We start from the raw sequence: 21923 nt of genomic DNA, 5'->3' as shown, positions 1-21923 counted from the left end.
TGAAATGATATTGCTTATACAAATATTATTATTTATATAAGCAGCGTTACACAATAAAAATATATTATTGAATACTCATCTAATGTTTACGATTAAGGAAAAAATAACAAAAACTCTTACGTATGAGTGAAATGTAGGACTCATCGAAAAATCATTTAACTTAATAATTAAGCAACTATATATTCAGAATACTCTTTTATTTCTGCAAAGATTACAAATCCTTCTCTAATTAAAATTTATTGTTTTTAATTATATCTTATTTGACATCAAGCTGTGTTTGAAAGTATATCGTCCATGGAGAGTACCACCTCAACTTTTCCCTTAGTGAAAAAAAGGGTAAAAAAAAATGAACGATTAAGGGATGGTGTGGGTCTATATTATAAATGAAAGGTTACGCGATATTTGACACTTAACCTACTGCCAGTCCGCCTGAAGTGAATCACGAAGCTTCAACTTTAACATTATTCTTCTTATCTTTTAACGATTGATAATTTATAAGTTTGATTATTTGTGTATAAAATAAATATTTAGGCAGCAATGTTGTATATATGTTAATTGACTTGAGGGATCATTTTTATTATAAAAAAAATACATCTTTAAATAAAGTAAGTATTTTTTTTTTCTCAAACTTCTTATTTATATTCCAACAATCTCCGTTCAAACGTGAATTTCCTTAAAGCTTTTAGATACTAGTATTATCACTCCACAATTAACTTGACATCACCTTCTCCCCTCTCACTACCAAAAGAAATTATTATGTGATCCAAAATCAGCATGGATTCATGATTTCAATTAATAATTATGTGATAGGTAGACAAACAAAAACACATTCATTAAATTAAAGATATATTCAATAACTACCCAACAAGAATTTATTGTGTTATTTGTTAAAAATTATCTTAATCAATTTAAAATATAAAATTACTTATATATTATATGATTATTGATTGAAATCATAAACGACATGATAATACCACCTAATAATTTCTCCACTAAAAGAAAAGATGGTGTTGGATTTATTGTAGAGTGACAATACAAATATCTAGAAATAATTTCTGGATTTTTCATTTATATATTATTCAGTTTATTTATTTTTAATCAATGTGACTTTATCCTCCACACTTTAACTCCAACATAAATAATTAATGTATGAACTGAATAAAGAGATAGTAGCGGTAAAATCGTTTTATATATTCTCAAATACAATTGTAGAGGTGGTTTTGCAATCTACTTCTGATTATACAGTCAAGTCTTTACAACTTTATATCCGTAATATTGATTTTGACGAAATTTAATTTAAAAAAAGGCTAAGCTAAGTAATTGCTTATATATATATATATATATATATATATGGAACTGATTAGGTTGCTGAAGGGAAAAGTGTAGCTAAGTAATTAACATTATAATTTTCTTGAAATCAACTGAGACTACTACTGGTTCGGATGCACTACTTAAAAAAAAATGTCCCTAGTCCAAACACTTTGATTCTTTCGGCTGTAAGAAAAAGCATCTTTAATATAAAGATTAAAGCAGTCTTAAAATCCCTACCTTATGAATATGTTATAGTCAACTGGGAAATTATATTGGCACGGATGGAGAAAACGAATTGAATGGTATGGTTGGCGGTCCACATTATTTCTTAACCCACTTACTCCTTCTAGTAAGGGAATAATGTAAACTACTACATACTATAAGTACTACACTTTAAATTTATCAAGGCAATAATGACTGATTAGGTACAGTGCATTATCATATTATCCGCACCATTATATTTTACTGTATTTAAGTATTTGCATACTTTGCTTAATGAAGCAGACAACAAAAGCAGCGGGTATATATAGATGTACATATATATCTAGCTAGGGTTAATGTTATGAGTGAAATATTAATTGGCTAGATTTGCAATTAAGTCGCATATAGATCTTGAAGCTGATCAGAATCGCACCATGAGTAGAGGTGAAAGTTCAGGTGGTGGACAGAGCTCGTTGGGGTACCTATTTGGGTCAGAAGAGAAGCCAAATCAGCCTCTGCCCACAAAGACAGCTCCATTACCACCCTATGGCATTGACATCGACAACGCCGCGCCCCCTCACGCTGTTGCTCCTTCTAACACCCAACTTGTTGTCTCAAATAACCGATCTCAAGGTCACCACTTGGGAAACATTGTAACTGTAAGCTTCAATTCTATGACTATATTTCATATTATTTTAATTATGATCTTAATTAGTTATCTGTTAATATAAATTTCTCTCTCTCTCTCTCTCTCTCTCTCTCTCTCTCTCTCTCTCTCTCTCTATATATATATATATATATATATATATATATATATATATATGTTTCAGGATCGTCCGTCAACAAAAGTCAAATCGGTACCTGGTGGTCATTCATCGCTTGGATACTTGTTTGGAGATAAGTGATGTTTCTTTCTCCGACATTCATTGATATTGGTGTTATTCTCTGACAAGGAGAATCGATACTGCTTATTGTAACTATATATAATATTTGTGTGACGTTTGAGTGAATCACTTATAGTTTGATTTTAGAATGAAAAAAGAAACCAATAGATAAATCAAACAAGGGATTAAGTTTTCCCTTTGTTGGATTAGCAAGGATCAGTTTAAATCTAAAACCCAAATTAAATACAAGTGGATAATATGCGGGTGATATGACTGAAAAATAAACCAGTGGTGTGTGTGCTTTCTCTGGGACGTGGTTAAATCAGTTTGAATTGAATGTTGAGAGTGTTGTTGTTATTTTTTAGTTGTACGTACTTCAAACAAATAATACAAGTTATCTAATTTCATTTCAGTTTTGTGTTAATTGGCTGATCTTCTAACATCGATCGCTAATATTTATATTCAGTTGACACGGAACTTTTTTTCTATTAAGAATGCTTTACATTAAATTATAGTAAAAAGCTAGCTAGAGATTTAATCATTCATTCTCATAGCTTTCTGATTGAATAGCAGACTGATTTAATTCCATGTTTTAAGATCAGGGGTTGGTTCTTATGGAGTATATATGTTGGCCAATTAAGATAGTATTCTTTAGCGACAAACAACTTTATTAAGTGATCTAATTAATAATATAGTTTACTCTTGCTCTCAATACAACTACTGCAAAAATTAGAAGTTGAAAAAGCTTTGGATTTGGTTACTAGCTTAAAACTGTACTCTAAGTGTAGGTGTTTCCTTTTAGTTCAGATTTACTCCCCTATCATTTATTTCATAAAGAAAACTGGTATACTGGAATCACTCATCGATCTCCCTCATTTTTTCCCCTCCAGATTATGTGTTTTATTTACTGTATAAAAAGTATGTGTTATGCTTAACCCTTCCTTGGGGGATTGTGGCGATTGATTGAGCTCTTAATTTTATTTGGTGGAAACTAACATTAATGTTCTTGGCTAATCAATTTTGAATTGTAATAAACGTCAACTCGATCCATTTTTGGGTCGATTGAGTTGAAAAAGTGATAGAGATTTGAAGAAAAAAGAAAAGGTAAAAAAATAATAATAAATGTGATAAGTGATATAATAGAAAAGAGAGGGAGAAAAGAACATGGCATATATATGAAAATGAGAAGGAAGAAAGTATATGTTTATAATTCTTCTTCATTTCATAGTACAGTGTAGAGAAAGATATAGAAAGAAAATGAGTGAAAAGTGAGATGAAGGATATATTTATAATTTTTCTTTTTATAGTGCATATATACCATCTGTTTAACACGTTTATGGGCATATCCAAAATATAGTGCTCTTAGTCTGATCTCGTTTGGTTTAATGATATGAGAAAAACGTGTGTGTATATATATATATATATATATATACACCTATTACATTGAAGCTTTGTTGTTTCTCCGAAGTAACCATGCACTTCAGCTAGCTTTTCATGTTCAAAGTTTCCTTCTCCTTTTGTTTTCTTCCATGTCCTTTTAATTTCACTCTTGGAAATAGGGGAGGAGGAGGGAGAGAGTGCCAAGTAAAAGCTTACCTCATACTCCAAATAATAATGAGCTAAATTGTCGTGAATTTGATTCAATCACCTTATCTTTCCCTGCAGGGAATTAGAAACAACAAAAAAAAAAATTTAATGTAGAAACTATAAGCCTTTTTATATACACACACACACTCCCAAACTTGTTCCTGAAAATGGCAAACATGATTTTATGGAAAACAGTCATATCTAGCTGTAGCTTTTTATAATCAAATTTGTTACTAAAAGTATGTCTAAATAATAATTTTAAAAAATATCCTTGAGGTAATTAAGGTGAGAATTTGAAGTTTTAGTGTCCTCAATATAAAATTTTCCAAAAATAAATTACTTCAAATTCAATTTTACATCAAAATTAAATTTATAAATGCTCATCAAACAATTTTCGTTGGTCGGTGCTTTCATTAAATTTATAAATGCTCATAATAGTTTTTTACTGTAAATGTAATTTATCATAATAATAGATTATTATGTATCAAAAAGATTATTGATAGCGTAAGTATTTCCCTCTGACAGTGTATGTAAATCAAATTAATTTATAAAAGAAAATCTATAGTTAATTCAAATATGTTTTCTAGTCCTACAAATATGCCTTTTCTGCTTTTGATCCCTATAAAAAAATTGTTTATTTGTGTCTTTGACAAATTTAAATCTTCTATTTTTATGCCTTTTGTTATAAAAAAAAATGCTTAGTGACTCCGTTTGGTATTGTTATATAAGAATTTTTATAATACATGCAAATGTGTGAAAAACATTTTTATAGTAAAAAAAACAAAAAAAGTTGAATATTAATCGGAACATTGTACTAGTGTTCTTAAAGTATGTAACAGTTTCTCGTTAGCAGCACAATAGCAGTCTTCTGTTTGCATAGACTGCAACCGTATTTAAACAATTTGAATTGATTATATTAAGAAAGGGATGGTTATATAGTTCGTTAAGGAGAGAAAGGGGTCACATGTATATATGTTTTACAACGACTTCCGATCAAAAGTTATGCTCTCCTAATTTTTCATCAAATGGGAATTGAAGATGCGAATGCAGGACGTGCTTAATTAAGTACGTTATGTGGGCTAGAATCTGCTGCCAGTTTATCTATCTAACAGCTAATTTGGCCTGTCTTCAAGATCACATGTGATTGATTAATAGTAAATTAATTGACTGATAGCTAGGGCGTAATCATTAGTACTGGCAAACTTTATGTTGGGTGGCTTAGACTTGATCCAACTTCAAATAAAACGAAATACTAATACCAATTAAAGTAGTGACCATGAATGGACCAAGCTTTCAGGAAAAGGATGAAAGAAGGCAAGATTGCACGTGTATTAGTCTGCATCATATGTCATAGCTAGTGATAAATCGTAGACAGTAGCGATGAAGTGGGCAATGTCTGTTCAGAAATATGTCGGGTTGGGACAGTTGGGTCTCATTTCAGGCATTTGTCAGGCTGGCTTGGGTCTCCTATTAGCAAAGAAGATTAATTAATTGAATGCTTCAGAAATTTCCTTTAATCTTGAGTCACAGTTTTATTATTATTAATTATATTATTTCTTCTGTCTATATATTATATATCGCTGTAACGCGTATCATTCATTCATCAAGGAATGGGATCTCTCACTGTTAATAGAAAATTACAAAAAGTACAGTTTCTTATCTAACCCTTTGAAGTTGCGGTAGTAGTAGTACAGTTTCTTATCTCACCATTTGAAATATTGCGGTTTTGTTGTTTATACGTAGTATTCCCATTATAGATTCATAAACTTTTCATCTTGTCTATATGATCGTTTTTCTCTTTTTCTTTTCCCCATTGATGATATATTTTGTACGGGAAATGTTCTGCACAAACTTGGTTCACTATGAATATTTTATCATACAATAAGAAGGGTCAAAGATCTCTCGATGTTTTTCAGAGGATCTTGATCGACATCAAGCGTTGATGAGAATATGTTTCTGTCTCTTTAATCATTTTGTTTTGTAACTAAGTAATTTGTATGACTTAAGTAGTTCCTTGTCATAATCCATTGCAAATTAAATATGGATATCTTTAGTCCAATTTGAGCTGGGTTTAACTTGCAAAAACTCATCAAAAGCCCAAAAAAATGAGTTTTCATTAAACTTGACTTCATTAAACTTGACTTCATTTTATAAGCCTGAATAGAATTTATATTTTTTTTTATTTGATACACTATAAGTTCTAACTCACATCATCAAGTCCAATTGTAATGGCTCAAGTAGTCTATTTTATCACCTCAAGTGACAATGCAATAGAAATAAAGATATATATATATATATATATATATATATATATATATATATATATATATATATTCAAGTGAGAGGACTTCTATTATCTATTATGAAAGTGTTATTGATAATTTCCTTTAAAAATATTATTAAAATTTAATTTAAAGACAAAGATAAAACATAATAGATTAAGAGAAATAGAAATTAAGAAGTCAAGTATATAAATAAAAATATTAAAAACAATTGAATAGTTTGAAATGATTGAGATAAATATTTGGTTAACTGTGAAACAGTTTGTGAAATATAGCTCCAAATAAGAAAACAAAGAAAATATTAAAAATCTTTAATTTAAAGAGAAAAGAGGGTGTGAGATCCACTCTTCAAGTTGTAAATTCTAATTTATAAAATATAGATATAAATAATTTATTATAAATAAGACAAAATTAAAAAAAAATAGACTTTTAAGATGAGGAAAAATTATTAAAATTAAGACGCATAATTTATATTGATATGATATGTCAAAATGTAAAATTAAAAATTAAATTTAATTTAAGATTTATTAAGACTACAATAATCTTAAAATTTAGATCATCTAAAGAAGAAAAATACTTTCAAATTTTTTGTTATCATATTATACGAAATATCTATTAGTTTTATTAATTATTAAATAAAAAAATCACTAATCACTAAATCACATTTTATTAATTTGTGGCTAATTAAGGTTAACCCACAATTAAAGTTATTAATTTCCTCTTCTTTTTTTTTTTTCTTTAACACGTGACTTAACTATTTTCTCTGCTAGACCCCCCAAGTGCGGACGGACTAGGATTCTGCGGGGATCTAGGATTGGGACTACGCTTACGCAGACTAAGCCCAAACACACGAAATGGAATTATGAGATCGCCTCTTGAACTATTCTATAATGTGTAGTCAAGATTAGTTGCTCTCACCATAGCATGCTCTCATCTCAACTCCCTATAGACATATCCTGGTTTTCAGATTAGAATGTATATCTGGTGCCATGAATCTGCATATCCAATGTAACCAAAGAAGTTTCATGGATTTGCACTGCTATTGCTGGCACTTCAAATTATGCGATTCCTGTGTGGCGCAATATGTTGCCATTCCAGGGACTAGAGAAGATGACGCATTTTCTTTCCCAAATGATAGTTTGTCCATTGGCATTATCCTAGACTTCATGCTCAAAAATGCAAGTTCAGGTAGTATTCATGACAGTTTTAAACAGAAAAAGTGTACATCAAAATATGATTGATATTCAAAAAATGAACAAGGCCAAGTTGATAATGATAGACACATTTTTGTTACCTTACATTACAAATTATATCAATCACTTATCTCTCTCTGGATGTTTATACCCAAGAATAATGAGAAAATCATTATTCAAGAAAGAATTACTGACTGGGGGGATCTGGATTGTACTTCACCGCTTCCCTCCAGATGAGCTCCTTGATGTGCTCTTCAGTGCATGTCGGCTGCTCAATATCAAATTTGAATTGCCCAGGACCAACTGGTTCATCATTTATGTCATGAAGTGATGAAAGATATGGATGACATAGTGCTTCATCAACTGGTGCAAATAAATGAAAATACAACATAAAAATTTAAAAAACAAGAAATTACATTAGAAAAGCAAGTTAAAAAAACTGTCCTTGAAACATAATTCTCCTAGCATACGGCATACCTGTAATGCGTTTGATGGGATCAAAGATAAGCATCTTTTCTAGTAGATCCAATGCCTCAGAAGACATATTTGGGAATCTAGCTGAGAAATTTTGCTTCCTATATTGTGGAAGCTGGCGAACATATCTTTTTGCATTTTCACTTTGGAGAAATCCAAGGCTGGCATCAACAGGTGAACCTAATAACTTTTAAGCAAAAGGAAAACACAAACACATGTCGTGTTACAACTTGTACTAATCAATTTACAGGTAACTATAAAATCAGCTTATGCAATCCTTTCATTTTTTTTTTAACAATAACAGCATTATTCAAGATGGATTATTTATAATAAGGAGTATAATATGTTATTCCCTAGTGTAGAAAGGGAAGAACCACAACAATGCTAAGGGTATTGGCTTATCATATCATAAACTGAGATTACCTTCCAGTTATCAACAATAGTAAATTAGGAAGAGTAGTGTTATTTCCACGTCAAGGAGAGAGACAGGAAGAGAAGAGAGAGAAGTGTGGAATAAGATGGGTAATATGTTGCATAGAAATAAAAGAAGAAAAAAATGTTGGGAAGTGTTGTAAGAAAATGTAGGAATAGCATTATTCAATTAGCAATAGGCCAATAGCTAGAATTGAAAGTAAACAATGAAACAGGAAGGAATTGGAAGTTTGAACAGCCTTTTTTTGTGTAAACAGGAGGTGTCTAAAGTTTCTATTTGGTACCCAACTAATCCACCTCCTACCAGTCAGTCCATTTTGGAGTAAAGTAGTACATTCAATCATGGCTTCATTTCCAAGATGAGGATCAAACCTCAGTCATTCCTTAAGAGACTCAAGTATCAAATCACTTGTACCAATAACTTTTAGTAAATAGCCTGGTTTTGCACTTCTTCTAAGTAAGAGTGCCCATTCTGGACAAACATAGGACATCCTTTTTCAAGGTGATGTGAAAACCTCTCAGAAGTAGAGATTATAAAACAAGAGTAGAAAAATGAAAACCAATGGCTTTTAGTTTCCAGCAGCTTCAGCTGGGAGTATTAAGCATGTCGGGAAGGTCAAAGGGGAACAGGGTTCATAAGTGTATTCACTTTCTTTAGAAGGATAAAAAATTTAGCGAACAACCAATAAACTAATGTGAGAGATAGGTAATCCAATGTATTACTCAGAATGCTTCAGAGCCCGTAGTTTCAAATGGAAGCAGCAAACCCATACCTCTGTTATAAGCCTTAGTTGATGAACATAATCTTTCCCAGGAAACAAGGGTTCTCTGGTCATAATTTCACCAAATATGCAACCAACAGACCAAACATCAATCGCAGAGGTGTACTCTGAACAATTAAGAAGCAATTCTGGGGCTCGGTACCATCGTGCGACAACATACACCGTCATGAAATCCGTTTCAGATGTTGTCCTTGCCAGACCAAAGTCCGCAATTTTAAGGTCACAGTTTGCATTGAGAAGCAAATTGCTGGGCTTAAGATCACGGTGCAAGATATTAGCAGAATGCACATATTTCAGCCCCCGTAACAGCTGATATAAAAAGTACTGCACAAGTTTCACGAAACATGGATACCATGCTTAATTTCAAAAGAAAAGCACAAGTCAAAACTTAATTAACAGCCCTTATGCAATAAGAAGGAATAATCTGAATACAAAACTGTATAGAATATGAATAGAAAACTGAAAACGAAATAATATAAATAGAAGGAAACCTGACAGTGGTATCATTAAGAGGTTGGTCAGAACGAATAATCTGATGAAGATCAGTGTCCATCAACTCATAAACAATGTAAACATCATCAAAGGCATCCTTTCTGGGAGGTCGTATGATATCCCTAATAGCAATTATCTGCAAAAGAAGATTCATTGATTACTAGAAATAGAAATAGGAAGAGCTTAATCAGAAAAAGGAGAATTCAAAGTTAGATACATTTTCAAGGTCCATGTGGCGAAGGAGCTTGATTTCGCTCAAGGTCCGTTTAGCGTCAATGATGTTGTTAAAGGCGTTACCAATCTTCTTTATGGCAACTTCCTCGTGCGTATCGCAATTAACAGCAGCACTGAGAAGTGAGGAGGATATTGAAGTATAAGAGAGAAGAAAAGGGAAAACGGTTTGTTAAAGCATAGATAGATACCAAACGATGCCGTATGCGCCTCTACCGATAGGGCGAATGGGAGGGACATACTTGGAGGAGACCTCGAACAAGTTTCCGTACACGTTGTATTGCACGTACTACCTCCGTGAGTCATAACTCTCGCTATTATTGATTCTTGCTCTTTGCGTGTTTGCCTTTGCTACCCATCTTCCAACTCAATCAAATCAAATCTTAAGAGGGAATGAATGCGGTGATGCACTGCAATGCCAAATTTCTCTCTATGCTTATTCAAATATTATTGATTTCTTCCTATGGAGACCATTATTACTCATTCATAGTTTGCATCACTCTTCCTAATTCTTATCGTTCTTTATCTATGAGTTAATAGCCAATAGCTGATTAGCATTTCAATTCGTCTCATGCTAATAACTAATTTTGATTTGCAATTTGCAAAGATTTTCTAATGCAGCACAAGGTCTTCTTAAGGACTTCTAATTTAATTTTACATTGACTTAATCTCAAATGATTAATTCCTTGGTAATTGGGAACTAATTTTTCAACGATATTGAAACTCACCGAATCAGTATAATCAGTATTAAATATCAAGTAATTACTCATAAAGCAAGCAATTGAACGGATCTAATTTTGACCACAAAAAAGTTGTAGAATAAGTCCTCGAGCTCTGTTTGTATTTCTAAGGTAGACGACCATGTCACTGTACATATCCCAACGTTGAAGAGTGAACTCAAAAATGTGTCGGTTGAATTTGGTGCAAATGCAGGCAATAGACAAGATCGCGAGGCCACTAGGAAGCGAGTCAAGGTCGCATTTCTTTTTAGCAGACGTTGATATAAGATCTTTCTTTTTTTATGTTTGAGCATCATAAACTTGGAAATAAATGAGTAATATAATATTTTAATGAGATGTTTTTATCATAATTTAACTTGTTTTTTAACTTTAAAAACTTATATTTTCTCTCCTCATGTGGGAATATTTTCATTGAAAACATAGGTAAAAGAATTCGTAAAAAATTCAAAAGAATACTATTTTTTTTAAAATAAAGAAAACATGGGAAACAAATATTTTCAATTTAGATTTCCAGGGAAAACCAAAAAAAAAAAATCTTATGTAAAACACTTCCTTAGAAAAATATTTGATGGACACCCATGTGTGCATCAAGAGAAATAAAAAAATAAATGAGAAAAGTGATAGATTAATTAGATAAGATGTGATAAAAAAATATAAAAAATAAATGTTTATTTTAAAAGATTATACATGTATTATTACGACTTTAATAAGTGTTTGGTAAGTATTTACAATTTAAATTAAATTGATATGAAGTAATTCTTTTAACAAAAAAATTCTTAATATAAAATAATTTTATATTATCATTTAATTATAAATTATAACTATTAATTTAAAAGTCATTTTTATCAATCATGATTTGTGAAATAACTATTATAACTATTCAACAAATATTTTATTTAAGTTTTCTAGTTTTCTCTTTTATTTTCTCTAAAAAAAAAGTTTCCTCTTTTATTTAAATTTTAAAAAAACACAAAGGGACATACTCAAAGAATTAAAAATCTTGATTAAGTTATCACAAGTCATATATCATTAAATTGTTTGACTTTTGATAATTCCGAAATTTGATAGTCAATTTTGGTTAAGAATGATTGCAATTTCTTTACTTTAATGTTGTTTTTAATGAAATAATAAAGAAATTATAATATTTACAGTTTTTTATTAGCAGAAATTAAAAGAAGAAGATTTTAAGTATTTGAAGGAAAATTGATGCAAAAACTTGAAAAATAAACCTGGAAGAAAAGGTTGAAGATTCAAACAACTCATTTAGCGCGACGAGCCCAGTGCATCTCCTTGCTTAGCGACCTCACACTTGGTGCAAAGGAGATCCAAAGGCGCCCTCAGTGCAAAAGTCCGCGCTAAGCGCAAGTTCGCGTGAAAACTAAATTATCTTAAACCTATAAAAGGAGTAGGAAGTAAAGGAGAAAAACATTAATCCATACACACCACCCCGATCCTCCTAAGCCTGAGTATCTCTAATAGGGGAAACTCTTTTTCTATGTCTATTATCCTCTCTCCTCCTCTATTTATCCCTCTTCTTCTACTCATGTTAGTTCCTAAAATTGTAAAGTTTTTCATGATAATGAGAGGTTAAATCCCTCTTTAGTTATGGCCTGGCCTAAAAAGCCAAAAAATGTATTGTGGCTAAATCCCCTTAGTTATGGACTGACTTAAAAAGTCAAAAATGTATTGTATGCTTCATATATGAGGATAATTTCTAATAAAATTTAAAGGAAATGATATCTTAATAACATACCGTGATTGTATTATGCTCATGTATCAAAACAAACATCTATAATTAAAATTCCATGCATTTTATCTATTAAGTCTTTGTAAAAAAATTTGAGAGATAAACAAGTAAAATATGTTTGTCATCGGCGAGAAACATCAAACACAAGTATTATAATAGAATAATCTAAAATAATACATCTTGCAAACAAAACATGATAGATCTCATCATTATCACATTTTGAATTTATTTTTTTATTATTATCTTTATCTTTTACTTTTCTTATCTTATCTATTTTATCTTTTATTTTAATCTTTTATCTCTTTACTTTTTATCTTATTTCCTAATCTTTTATTTTAACAACTTTTACACTTACAATTTTAAGTCATACCATCAACCACAATGTTTCATTTAACTTTTCTAGTTTCTTGTTTTATTCTCTACCAAAAAAAAAAGTTACCTCTTTTATTTAAATTCTTGAGAAAATAAAGAGACATACCAGAAGAATAAAAAATCATAATTAAGTGATTACCAGCATAGATTTATTGCATTCATTTTTTCCTAGCCTTTATTTTTATAACGATACACAAGTTCTACCTGAGGTTGGATGGAAAAAAGGAACAGACGTTTCACAGGAAATAACCACTACAAATAAAAAAATTATTTTCAACTACATTTAATTACTGGCTCCTAAAATTGAAAACTATTTGTTTAGTCCTAAAATAATAAATTAACATTAATTGACAATTTTCAACACTTAAAATTCAAATTCAAACGACTAAAAAAAGAAGTTAATTGATGATAACTAAAAATCACCACAAAATATCCAATTATTATGCCAAAGACTAAAAAAGAACAATTTTTCAAAATTTTAAGACACAAAATAGTTTTAAATTTTAAGACAAATAAAGTACACATCCCAAATTCAAATTCAAGAACAATAATTAAACTTATAATTTATGATTAAACAATATTATAATTTTATTTTACAGTGTTAAAAAAAGTAAAATTTCAACTTTTAAAATTATCCAACTAAAATATTAAAATATAAATCTATATTATTAAAAAAACATTACTTCATACATCGATCCAAACATGCACTCTACGAATCTAAAAGTGGGCATTTTTTTCTGGGCACAATATTTGGCAATGAAATATTTCGGTTCAGATATTGGACACTATGTAAAAATATATTTGAAACTTAAACTGAATTATTGTCACATGTTAAATTTATTGTCTTAAAAATTCGCAACAATATATAAACCATCAGAAATAAAGTTACTTTTTGATATAAAAATAAAGGCTTTTTCCCAGCCAATTTTCACTTTCTAAACCATCAATCATCCAACAGAAACAATATTGTCAACCTATTATAACAGAAACACTCAATTCAAAATATTCATTGCATAAATAACCGAGTAAGTAAATTGTCAGATGAGCAACTATTGGGAGAGGGGAACAACTACTATTAACTCCAATGACAGCCAAAACTGCAAAAATTAGAGCACATAACATTATATTTAAGAAGGAATGTTTGAACTAGTTGGTGCACCATAACCACCGGAACCACGACCAAAACCAGGCCTTCCACCAGGACCACCCTGCAAACAGAGTGAAAACATATACATATCAGGAAAACTTGACATGTCAAAGTAGGCCATCACAAGAACTAACTTCTACAAATTCGTTATCAAAATCAGGACAATGCTACTTCACAGATATAAGAGAAAACAGTAATAGCATTACGTAAACAAGAAGAATTTGGGTTTAAATCATCCAAATAAACTTGCAACTACAGTCAACATTATTTGGACAAAAAGTCAGTGCAACACCCCTCCCGCCTTCCTAACAATATAAAGAAGACCATAAAAATGTAGCTAACAACGAAACATAATCCGATACAGAAAACTACATAACTACAGTTGGCAAATTGAAAACAAAAGGTGCAGCTCTAAGCTTGATTTTATTAACACAATTAAATGCCTTACCCCATCGTTTGAATGCTAGAATATGCACATTTGAACCCACAAAAGATATATAGACATTATAGTAATTTTTCAAGGAGAGATACCAATGTTATTAGAAACACGAAAAATACGGGCAGAGTCAAATTTGTAATCAAGACTAGATATACAAATAGAAACAAATCAAAACTAGAGCGCAAAGTAATAACACACACAATCGTAGAAGAAAAGATACTGAACATATATAGAATAATAGCAAACAATAAATAAACAAATAGAAACACAATAATATTGATTGATATAGAATAATAGCAAATAATGTTAATTGATATATTGCAAAAAGCTTACCCCAAAAGAAGGCCTGTAGTCAGCAGGAGCTCCACCCTTGTCACCGAAATCACCACCAGGTCCGCGTGGACCTCCACGGTATCCATCACGGTCACCACCGAATCTCCTCTCTCCGTCAAAGCGAGGTGGGCCCCTGTTGAAAACAATCACATTTGAATATTTGGTCAAACACAGAAAAATCATAGTAAAAAAGTAAAAACCATGAGGAAGAATGTTAAAATTACCTGGGGCGATCACCGGGTGGGCCACCGAATGGTCTTCCCGCGGGCTTGGCCTGCTTCTTGAGAGTGGCAGGGACAATTTCGGAAGGAAGGTTGAGGTATGTCCTGAGGAACTCAATTCCATCGTTGGTGAGGAACCAGTAATAGTGCATCCACGCAAATGTCTCCCTCACATACTCTCTGGATTTGAAGCTCTGCATCAGCTTTATCACCTGCAGATTCGGCACATCAATCTCTGGGTGCTTTGCCAGATTGAAGTCCTTCTTCGCAAAGCAAACTCCCTCTGAATCAAACACACACACCTTACAATTTTAACACAACTGTAAAGCACAAGAGGAGACAACAACGTTAACTAACGGACCTTGGAAGAGGTATTTGCAGATCTCTTTACGGTTCTTCTCGGGAATGATCTGCACAAAACAAATCAAATTAGGATTTGCATAAGCTGATTCCACCATTATTACCTATGAAACAGCTAAGAGGACCAAGTTCGTTCGGATACCATGGTTGCTACGGTGGGTGAAGCGGCGACGGAAACAAGCTCAGCTGCTGCTACCACACTATACGCGATATAAACCCTAATTCTGCTTTCTTCCCATTTTATAATGAACTTCTCTCAACGAGTTACGGCTTACGTTTTGGGCCTATACATGGCCCGAGTTTGAGAGTTACTATTGGCACGTACCCACGTGGTGCCTTTTGACAAAATCCCAAAATGTCATTTTGACAAAAAATATAACAAAATCATATTCAGTTGTTATATAGGAGTGAAAAGAAAAACATAAAGGAAACATGATTTCATTGTATAATTTTTCTCAGCCCATGTAGGCAACGAAATCATAATTACATTGTGTAATATTTTTCATCTCCAAATAATACGATGAAATTATGATTTAGTTGTATATTTTTTTATAATTTTTTTGATTAATTTTAAATGCAAGATACCTTTTTTAAAAAATAAATAAAATTAATTTTGATATAATTTATGATTTTTCAATTTTTTAAATTAAAATTAAATTAATTAAATAGAAATTACCATTTATAAAGTATTTGAATTAATCATTATATGAGTTGCTTATAATAATAGTAATCAAATCCATTTATGATATTATTTTGTATCATAATTAATTTGATTACAATTAAAAATAGAGGGGAAGAAAATAATGTGAGAGGAAGGGAAATGATGGGAGTGTTAGGATGGAGAAGTGAGAGAGGAAGGGAGAAGGCTAGGGTTGGGGGATACAGGAAAACTCAAAAGGATAAAATGATCATTTGCCAAGGCTAGCTAGTGTGAATATCAATTCTAATAGTGACAATAGCAATGTCCCAAGTTTCAAGGCCTTTCCCTTTTTTAGTTGCCCATCTAGGGTTCATTTTTCTGTTGAGCTTTGCTTAGTTGTTGACTAACAAACAAGACAATTAAATTATGTAACTCCATTATTGTATCCTATACCTCCCATTTTTTTAAAATCCCTAACTTACCCCTTTTATCTTCTTCCTCTTTTTTAAATGCACTTTTGGAAAAGGCTATTCCAGATTGTAATTTTCACTTTTGGAATGATTCTTTCATAAACTAAAATAGTATTTTTTAGAACATCATTTCCTGAAGATACAACATACACTTTCAAAAAGGTTACTCTGAATTGTAATTTTTGCTTTTGGAATGATTCTACCATAAGCTAAAATAGTGCTTTTCAGAATGTCCTTTCGTAAATATACAAAATACATTTTCATAAAGGCTGCTCCAAATTTAAAAAAATTGATTCTTAAATCTATCATTCCGTGTAGCTATGTAAATTGGACTATTTTCTTTTATGTATATCCATTAATTATTAGTGTGTATCATTTATATTTATTTATTTTTAACTTATTTGTTACCATTAAACACGTGGATGTATTGACATATAATTATTTTAATTTAATGAATGGTTTTAAAATCAAGTCTTATTTATACTATGCCTTAAATACTTAAAAAAAACAATTATTCATAACAATTTTACTATGCTTAAATTAAATTGTTGAATACTAATAAAACAAAAAAAAACCTAAATTGTCCACTATTCATATAGAGATTACTTATGTTGGACACCAAAAAATTCTCAACTCATTCTTTCACTAATCAATTGAATATAATAATTATAGATTCTCACAGTATTTGCTAAACTAAATATATAGCTTCAAGTTGTATATTGTATATTCAGATTTAATTAATTGGTTACGTATAAATGCAACAAAAGAGAAAAAAAAACATATTATCGGAATTTCTAAATGAATAATTTGATGTTGTTATTAGTTATCAGTATTAAAATTATTTGCCAAATGTTCAAAGTAGTGACTATTTTGAAAATTTTAACTATTTAGCATTATTCAGTCCACCACATTTAGAGTAGACATCACGAAAATATTTCTTAAAGAATCGTTACCCTTTAAGTACAAGATATATATATATATATATATCACATAGACTAAAAAGATGCATGGCCAAATTGGCATATCATTTCCTTTCCAAAAGGAACAAAGCAAAACATACATATAGATGACCATATCGCTTTCTCTTTCAATTCAGGACGTGCATGTGTGGTAAGGTAAAGCAACGCTTTTTCTATAAGACAGACAGGGGGTTGTTGTATAAAAAAGACGCGGAAATGTAAAAGGCAAATTCATTATTTTTCTCATTAAAAAACTACCAAATATACAAGCAAATTGAAGATTTTTTCCATATATATCTTCAAAATCAAACTTTCCTGCTGGTTACAATCGCCTTTATTATTATTCCTTCTTTTTTTTCCTCTTCCATGTCAAAACACTCAATAAAAAGTAATAAACCCATCACGCTTTGTTATATATATATAACATATTTTATCTTCACTCATTTTTCTGAATCTTTCCAATCAGCAATCGAAAGAGGTTGGAAAAAAAACAAAAGAAGAAAAAGCAATCTCTGCAATATAAGTTTCAGCCTGGGCCGGACCATTCCTGAAAACTCTTCCTGGTTAGAGGGAGCATGAGAAAAAGAGTATAGTGGGGAGTGGGGACAGTCCTTGTTGCAGTCATAAAGAGGAAGGAAAAGGTGAAAGTGTATTGTTTCCCATATTTGACGTGTTTGGTGCTAGTTCTTCCCCTCGAAGTTGTCCTTCAACATTAATATTGTCCCAGAAAAGAAAGCTGGGACATTGTTGTTGATTCTCCACCCACTCATTCAAATCTTGTCTCCGCAAACACTCTAGTGCCATTTCTCCTTCCTCGTCTATACTACAAGACTGTACTTCCATATTTGGCACCATGTTTTCAACGTTCTCTATCAATGGTGGCAGATAATTCGTAGTATCAATAACGTTTGTTGCTGTAAAAGTTGCTGCTAGTTGAGGAGGAAGAGCATGGACTTGATGGTGGCTCATGTTCCACGTTTCACTACTGCTCAAACCCAATGAATCTTGGAACAGTTCTGCTCGTACATTATTGGTGGTGTCTACAGTTGTTGTCCCTTGATCTAATGAACTAGTGTCAAACATAAATAGGGGGCACGTCGAGGAAAATAAGGTTTCTTGCACCGGTGGCTTTGCTGTTACATTTTCTTGGTTGCCATAGTGATCTAGTTGATTGGAATTAAAATTGAATTGGAGCTGGTGATCAACACTTTGTGTAGTGGTGATTGATGAAGTCACCGTAGAAGGCTTTCTAATTTTCTTTTTGATCCAAGAATTCCAATAGTTCTTTATTTCGTTGTCAGTTCTACCTGGTAAGTGGCTTGCAATGTGAGCCCATCTGCATTTCCCAAACACAAGAACATATATAATTAATTAATTGAGTACGTACATATCTATATTCTAATGTTTAAATTATAAAAAAAAAAGTATCTTCTTAATTATGATGTCTCGCATAAAATCGTAAATTGGAAGCATATGTGTCGAGAAAAACGTGGCAAGAATAGAATAATAAGATAACAATATAGTTGCTTTTGTAAAGGATTTCAAGAAATAAAGTATGATGACGAATGTCGACATGAGAGGCTGGGAGTGCACACACACTGAAAACGGACAAGTAAATTTCAACTGACAAAATTGCCTGCATAACTTCTCCAAAAACTGTAGCTCCGAGGCTGATTGCTCCTTCTTCTTCAGATCGCTTCATTAATAACTATAGTTTATCTAATTAGGACTAATTCCTATGGTTTGTTTTTACAATACTGACTATTGAGTTGAATAACTAGTGTTATAAAAGTCTCAATTCCATTTCTAGATGCTTTCTTTGCATTCTATATATAGATATTAACCATCAAAATTAATTAACTTGATTATGTTCCAAATTTCAAACATTATTTATCATACTTCCAACCATCCTCATACTAATTAATTTGGAAAATCTACAGGGTTGATGGCTATATAAGTCGGGTCAACATTGAAAGAAGAAAGACATGTACAACTAGGACAGAAAATGCAAGAAGAGCAAACAATGAAAAAATGGACTGATCATAATTCAAAAATGCCTGGTAGTGCTAGCTAGCTAGCTGAATTAATTGTGTCGGCAGTGTGATTCAAACCTGTTGCCAACGACCCCATGAAGACTTATAATTAACTTCTCCTCTTCAGGTGTAAACCTGCCTCTTCTAATATCAGGCCTCAAATAATTAATCCATCTCAGGCGACAACTCTTACCACACCTTTGAAGCCCTGAAAGATACACAAAATTAAGAATTAAACTTGATAAAGAAAAAGCAAAAAAGGTTGGTTCATCACAAAAATAAGTTGAGGGCAATTCTATATATCATCAAGCAAAGAAGAAAATGAAAAAAGAGATGATCAAGAATTATTTATAAAAACAAAAAAAGAGAGACCAGCTTTCTCTGGAACTTCACTCCAGCAACCATAGCCGTGAGTGGTGATGTATCTGATGAGTTTCTCATCTTCCTCGGGGGACCAAAGTCCTCTCTTAACCTTCTGTTGGTTGCAGCAAGAATGGTGACCCATCTTTAATTAATTTCTTTGTAGCTATGTGCGTGCAAGGGTCTTCTTCTTCTATTCCTGTCTTTTAGTCTTGTTCCCTCAGTGGCCTTTTATTGCCTGGATTAAATACGGGGATTTGTATGCCAATGCAATAGTTAAGTTAGGTCTCTCTCTCTCTCTCTCTCTCTCTTCGCTCTCCTTTAAAAGTGAGGGGAAGTACACAATGCCAGAGCCGACATTTACAACCTGATGGGGTCCATGCAAGGGACCCAGATCTCCATCTAACCCTAAAATGACGTTTCATCAACCTTGCGTTGTGTGCTATAGTTATACTGTTACCATTTCTACGTACATGTGTGGTAGTATTACGTAACCAAACTTTCTTCACACACTTAACAAAACTCTCACAGCTAGCGGAAGATGAAAACGAAGGAATATTGCCTGTTGTTTCGTGCGCTTCCCTGTCTGAAACTATTCAGCAACGTCATTACATCATAGCAAGTGCAGTTACTACGTACGTGTGATTAAGGATTAATTCATAAATATAATTATTGCCAAGTGGAGTAAATCACAGCGAGCGGTTTCATCTATTCCTGTAATTTTGCACTGGATCAGAAGAATAGATGGTCGTCTCTTACAATATAATATAATTAAATAATTCAATGTGTCCAATGGTTTACGCTTAGTGCCTTACGCACTTTTTATTTATTTATTTATTCCCAATAAGAATTTTATACTGTTGGCCGTCCTATTTCTGTATATGATCAATTGTTGACAACCCGTAAAATACTCTTCCAAATATGTATGTAGAAGTGAAATGGAAGGATATATACATATATGGAACACAAACACCTGCAAGCAGACAAAAGAAGAGGGGAAGAAACTGCGGAGACATACACTTCTAATCTTTGTCATCTATTATATGCTTTAGGAAATAATAAAAATTTAACAAATTTTAAAAAAGACGGGTACGCAAAAATGACTAATTATTTATCTAAATAAATTAAACCAAACACATACTACAAATTTTAAACCTGTACATCTCATCTCAAGTAGAAGTGTGACAAAAATTACTTTTGCTGCTGTTTTCTTCTCTTCTTCTTTCTCAGTTAAAAAGTTCTAGATAAATTATGACCATTGTATGACCGGCTAAAAACGGTTGATCATGATTGTTTAAAATATTAAAAGAAAAATAATCATTAAACTTTATTATATAATGTCTATTCATTGATAATACAAAATAATTTTATATTATTATATAATTATAAATTATTATTTGAATTATTTTAAAAGTTAATAAAATTATGGAACATAATTAGATGATTGTATAAATACTATCATCATATAACTCTTTTTTCTCTCAACTTTATTATATATAAATTGTGCGTATTCAACATAAGTAATAATTTATATATGTAATATATAATATTCTTTTCATAGGCCATACTTTGAAAATACACACACACAAACGGATATCATAATCCTACTCCTTGGACACTCAATCCTTGTTATTTGTTAGTGTTACAGAAGCCCGGCCTGGAGAATCACATGTACTCTTCCCAACTTAAGGGAGAAAGTTGGTCCTCCAGCGGTGGCCTGATCAGGCTCAGAACGGTGGTGAGGAACAGTATACAGGGGGAGAAATTATTCAATATTCTTAAATCATATAATCTCCATTAGTCATATGTAATATGTTATTAATTTTTTTCTTATAAATTAAAAAACTTAAATACACATATTGTATAGAAATCAATTAATTCAGATCACAAATAGATAATAATCTTGTATCACTTAATAATTTATCTTCAATCAGGGATATTCTAATCCCTTAATAATGACCTCCTTGGCTCCTTCCAAGCTCTACAATTGGACGTCATATATAAATATTTTAACGCTCAAATTAGTATGAATTAAACTTAAAAAAAGTAAAACATTTTATACTTTTAGTACATTAAAACATATACTGTAAAAAAATACATTAAAACATATGTGCGACAATATGAAGTTTTTTAATTTATTAAGATAATATCTTTTTTTACAATATAGGACAATTTACTCGTTATCAAAATGGAATATATATCCTTTCTTTTTATTATTCACTATTATATAATC

The 21923-nt window shown here is 31.4% G+C and overlaps 2 protein-coding genes and 1 pseudogene across 2 annotated transcripts; 1 reads left to right on the top strand and 2 right to left on the bottom strand.

The window, feature by feature from the left end:
- The first annotated feature begins 1801 nt into the window (after nucleotides 1–1801).
- LOC114376427 (protein SPIRAL1-like 5) lies at nucleotides 1802–2808 on the top strand. Its single transcript, XM_028334536.1, has 2 exons — nucleotides 1802–2171; nucleotides 2343–2808. Exons 1-2 carry the CDS (start codon nucleotides 1947–1949, stop codon nucleotides 2415–2417), a joined length of 300 nt encoding a protein of 99 aa, XP_028190337.1. The 5' UTR covers nucleotides 1802–1946; the 3' UTR covers nucleotides 2418–2808.
- A 4677-nt stretch (nucleotides 2809–7485) lies between these two features.
- Nucleotides 7486–10567, bottom strand: LOC114374640 (annotated as a pseudogene).
- A 3050-nt stretch (nucleotides 10568–13617) lies between these two features.
- Nucleotides 13618–19979, bottom strand: LOC114376425. Its single transcript, XM_028334534.1, has 8 exons — nucleotides 19703–19979; nucleotides 19409–19538; nucleotides 17922–18633; nucleotides 15371–15478; nucleotides 15230–15278; nucleotides 14872–15151; nucleotides 14648–14780; nucleotides 13618–13936 (listed from the first exon to the last, which is right to left on the bottom strand). The coding sequence occupies exons 1-8, from the start codon at nucleotides 19833–19835 to the stop codon at nucleotides 13856–13858; spliced, it is 1626 nt and encodes a 541-aa protein (XP_028190335.1). The 5' UTR covers nucleotides 19836–19979; the 3' UTR covers nucleotides 13618–13855.
- Between the last annotated feature and the right edge of the window lie 1944 nt (nucleotides 19980–21923).

The sequence above is a fragment of the Glycine soja genome, chromosome 11 (assembly GCF_004193775.1).
Source record: "Glycine soja cultivar W05 chromosome 11, ASM419377v2, whole genome shotgun sequence".
Lineage (NCBI taxonomy): Eukaryota > Viridiplantae > Streptophyta > Magnoliopsida > Fabales > Fabaceae > Glycine > Glycine soja.
Note: the sequence above shows the minus strand (reverse complement) of the source record. Positions and strands in the feature narration are given on the sequence as shown.